General features: G+C 37.4%; 1 protein-coding gene across 1 annotated transcript in view; it reads right to left on the bottom strand.

Moving 5' to 3' along the window:
• Positions 1 to 3,131: 3,131 nt before the first annotated feature.
• The window catches only part of LOC106465553 (E3 ubiquitin-protein ligase Zswim2-like), a 17,848-nt gene continuing 16,680 nt past the window's right edge, over positions 3,132 to 4,299 (bottom strand). Inside the window, exon 9 of the mRNA XM_013925776.2 lies at positions 3,132 to 3,568. Within this exon, the coding sequence (XP_013781230.2) occupies positions 3,271 to 3,568 (298 nt within the window). The 3' untranslated portion in view covers positions 3,132 to 3,270. The remainder of the gene's footprint in view (positions 3,569 to 4,299) is intronic.

Genomic DNA, 4,299 nt, shown 5'->3' with positions numbered 1-4,299 from the left:
CGGTCTTATTCAACAAAATCTGTCTACAAGAAAATCTGTCACCAAAGTATACCAATATATAATTTAAGAAACATTTAAGTTCAATTTTTTAAGCTTTTTTAAAACAACATGTATCCATAATATCCGTGAGCCCCCTTATTTTGTATATTTGTTCAGGATTAATCAGTGTACCAATATAGAAAAATTGGTGAACATCTTAAAAGCAAAGGTTTGAATTTTATAACGGGAGAACCTCAGTAACAAGCAATTAGTTTTAAAAAATGGCAAAATTCAGTGATCGTTAATTTTTTTTCCTATATCAAACCTCTTGACAAAAGCTATAGCCTAACACGACACCTTGCGGAATGTATGCTGAGTCTAGGTTATTAACTGCGAAAACTCGATATTAAGGTTTCCGTCAGAGCTAACTAGTAATGATTTACACCAATAGATGGCGTCAACGCATGAGTATGTATATTGCCATTAGTCGATGATCCGATGAGAGTCCTAATACATTGACGAGACAGTGTATAATGTAAGACACAGTTCTGATCCAGAAAGTCTGAACAAAAATGTTTCAGATCTATTTATAGTTTGTACGTCTAATACAAACAAAAAATCCTTTGTGAAGAGATCAGTTTTACTCAATTAATTAGAACATAATATTTTCTATTTATCTAGAAATCAAAAGATGATCCGATGGATGGGGTTCGATACCTGCTTAATGTACTATGATTTACACGTGCCACAGGACGATCATTCCCCTGTAACTCACCATCACCATTTTAACCCATCCTTTGCTAAGTCATGTTGGACTCGAAAAGTTATGTGATTACATTTTTAAGATGATTGAAAACAGGAATAAAGGCGTCAATCTGAGATCTTAATAGTTATAATATGGAGAGTTATTTTAAAACTTGTTTCATTCTTATTCCTCTTTCTGTCTATTAATAAAACAGTTGTTTATTACTTCATTCGATACCTTCAGAGGTGCTTCCGCTCTCCTAGAATGAAGTTGATCTGTGTTTATAATTGTTGATCGCCCCCTCTCCTTCACACGCGCACTCCCAATTCAACAGCTGCTACATATTTAACACATTAAGTTGGCAAAGCATTGTCCATTAGCACGTAATAAGTGGGATATTACGTGGTAGTAGCACTACTGAGAATTTTACCAACTGACCAAATACTTGATCATTTCGTACTGACCACAGGAGGCCAGGTGGTTAGGGCGCTCGACTCGCAATCTGAGGGTCGCGGGTGCGAATCCCCGTTACACCAAACATGCTCGCCCTTTCAGCCGTGGGGGCGTTATAATGTGACGGTCAATCCCACTATTCGTTGGTAAAAGAGTACCCCAAAAGTTGGCGATGGGTGGTGATGACTAGCTGCCTTCCCTCTAGTCTTACACTGCTAAATTAGTGACGGTTAGCGCAGATAGCTCTCGTGTAGCTTTGCGCGAAATTCAAACCAAACCAACTGACCACGGGTGTTTTTATTTTTTCCCGACTTAAAAAAGTTTTTTTTTTAATCAAAAGTAACAATATTGGAATTTTCAACCTGAAGCGCACGTGAGCTTAAACGGCCTAGTATTGGAACCTTACAATTCGGGTACAGCCGAACCTGATTTTGAAGAACTGACCAAAGAATGGGCAAATGATTAGCAACATCCGGTTTTATTCGGCTCTTTGAACTGGGTAATGGGATTGATTGTCACTGTTCTTACGCGCACAAAGCTGAAGGTGCAAAGCTTGTTCAGCGGCTTCGAGCATCGAACCTCAAACCCTTCGATCGAAGCCCAACACGGAAGTTTAAGTTAGACGAAGAATTATTTTGTTTTAAAACATAATTTCCTTTTTTGAGTCTTGTTTGTTTTGTTGTTAAGTGTAAAGTTACGCATTGGGTTATCTGTCTGTGCCAATCACGGGTATCAAAATCCAGTTTTTAGCGTTATAAGTCTTCAGATTGACCACTGAGCCACTGGAAGAGGGCTCCTTGAGACTCATGGGAAATTGATTAGATAATTCCAGCATTGAGCGTATACCAGTTTGTTTTTGTTTTCCTTTATGTTATAAAAGCTGCCTGAAGATTTTGCTATATAATTATTATCTTTCTTCTAATATAGACGGTTATTATACTTTATTTTTCGTATTTCGTTACTATTGTTATTGTGTGGCTAGACTATTTACGATTTCGTGTAAGAAGCCTCATATTTCAAACCTCTTTAGAAGGCCCCACCCCGATGTTATTTCTGCAGACTTGTACCGCTAGAAACCGAGTTTCGATATCCGTGGTGGGCAGAGCACAGATAGCCCTTTGTGTTTAATAAAAAAACAAAACAATAACAATCTTTTAGAAGGAAAAAAAAAGAAGAGAATAATGACAGTTCCTAAGCCTTGTTTTTGTAACACAAACAAACTTAGATTTGTGGCTTTTAATTAATGATTGTTAATTATTCGAGTTCAATAGCTACGGTTTGTCCTTTAGTATGGTGGATGAACACCGATTCTCGTTTAAATTATTGAAATAATCCTTATCGTTACGCTTTTACTTGTTTACAGAAGCAGCCTCATATTATAAGTATTAGTGCTCTGTCTCTTCTTGGTCGAGTTCTCGCACGGGTTCGTCTCTCCTTAGCACGAGAAGGAATGAGGAAGTCGTATTTCATTTTCAGCGTTAACTCTTGCTCTTCTCCCTCTCTTTCTCTACATAAGCGAATCTTTACTACTAATACAGAAACAACTTAAAAGAAAATCCCTTACAGTTTCTCAAGACAAAAACATTGCGAATATTTTCCCCCCAAGTTCCTTTCGTGTCGGTAATTAAATATCATGTTCGCATAACACTCTCTAATGGGATAAAAAAAATCGACAATATTTTGCCACTTTTACCATAACATTTGTTGATAACTGCATAGCTTAAGGACAGGAGTGACCTCTTGGAAATTAAACAATGGGCCTTAAACACGGAGTTTCCAATAAGTCGTGATAAATGTAAGTGTCAGAGCCAGACGCGTGTTTTTTTGTTAAAGATTACCATTTGAAAATGTTTGTTTTCAATTGTTGTGCAACGTAAAAAGATACAAAAAACACAGAATTCTTTACTCACAGAATATTATTTATATCCTAAAGTAACAGACCCCTGGATGATCGAACATTATTCACACAAAATATTAAAAAAAAACACTTCAAATATTTGTATAACAACTATTATTTTAACATACACGTACAAATCAAGGATAATTAGCTATATCCGGTATTTTAATGTTTAATTCGTACATTATATTAGGTTTTACGAATAAATACGTACGTGTTTAATATTTAATGCAGGCAAATTAAGTTTACTTTTATCACTAATACAATGTTCGCCATCTGGCGGTCGTTCTCTTACGTCTTCGGGCCGTGAAATTGTAGGTAAAACAACGTGACTGGATCTATTTGGCTTCAAAGCGTGTTTCATGGCTTGACCTCTGACCGACAGACCTGTAGAATTTTGAGAGTTGGGGTGACTTGAAGATCTTGATAGTTTCTTATTTCGATCGCACGTGAAACTAGGTGTGGGAAGCGATAGGTTTGTCACCAGAGTGGCGCTGTGGGCCCAGGAAACAGAAAAGGTGAAACGATATATTTTGTCTTGAATTTCGGAATCACACTTGTCACATTCAATTTGAGGTTTTTTTTTTTTATAAGACTGTACAACACGTCACAGCTAGATACTTAAATATGTTCTTTCGAATTTCGCGCAAAGCCACACCAGGGCTATCTGCGATATCCCTAATTTAGCAGACTAGAAGGAAGGGAGCTAGTCATCACCGCCAACTCTTGGGCTACTCTTTTACCAACGAACAGTGGGATTGAGCGTCATATTATAACGCCCCCCCCCCCACAGCTGAAAGGGCGAGTATGTTTGGTGGGACGGGGATTCGAACCCACAGATTGCGAGTCGAGCTCCCTAACCACCGGGCCACTTAAATATGAAGACACAACACGTACTGAATGTTGTTGTCCACAATCTATCAGTGATAGATTGTGGACAATACCTATCTATTACAGCAATGATAGACTGTGGATAATACCCATTTATTACATCACAGATAGGCTGTAGATAATACCCATTGATTACATCACAGATAAGCTGTAGATAATACCCATTTATTACATTACGGCTGTAGATAATACCCATTTATTACATTACAGGTAGGCTGTAGATAATACCCATCTATTACATCACAGATAGGCTGTAGATAATACCCATTGATTACATCACAGATAAGCTGTAGATAATACCCATTTATTACATTACAGGTAGGCTGTAGATAAT

Source organism: Limulus polyphemus, unplaced genomic scaffold (assembly GCF_000517525.1).
Source record: "Limulus polyphemus unplaced genomic scaffold, Limulus_polyphemus-2.1.2 Scaffold1980, whole genome shotgun sequence".
Lineage (NCBI taxonomy): Eukaryota > Metazoa > Arthropoda > Merostomata > Xiphosura > Limulidae > Limulus > Limulus polyphemus.
The sequence above is the reverse complement of the archived record's forward strand: the minus strand, read 5'-3'. Positions and strand labels throughout refer to the sequence as shown.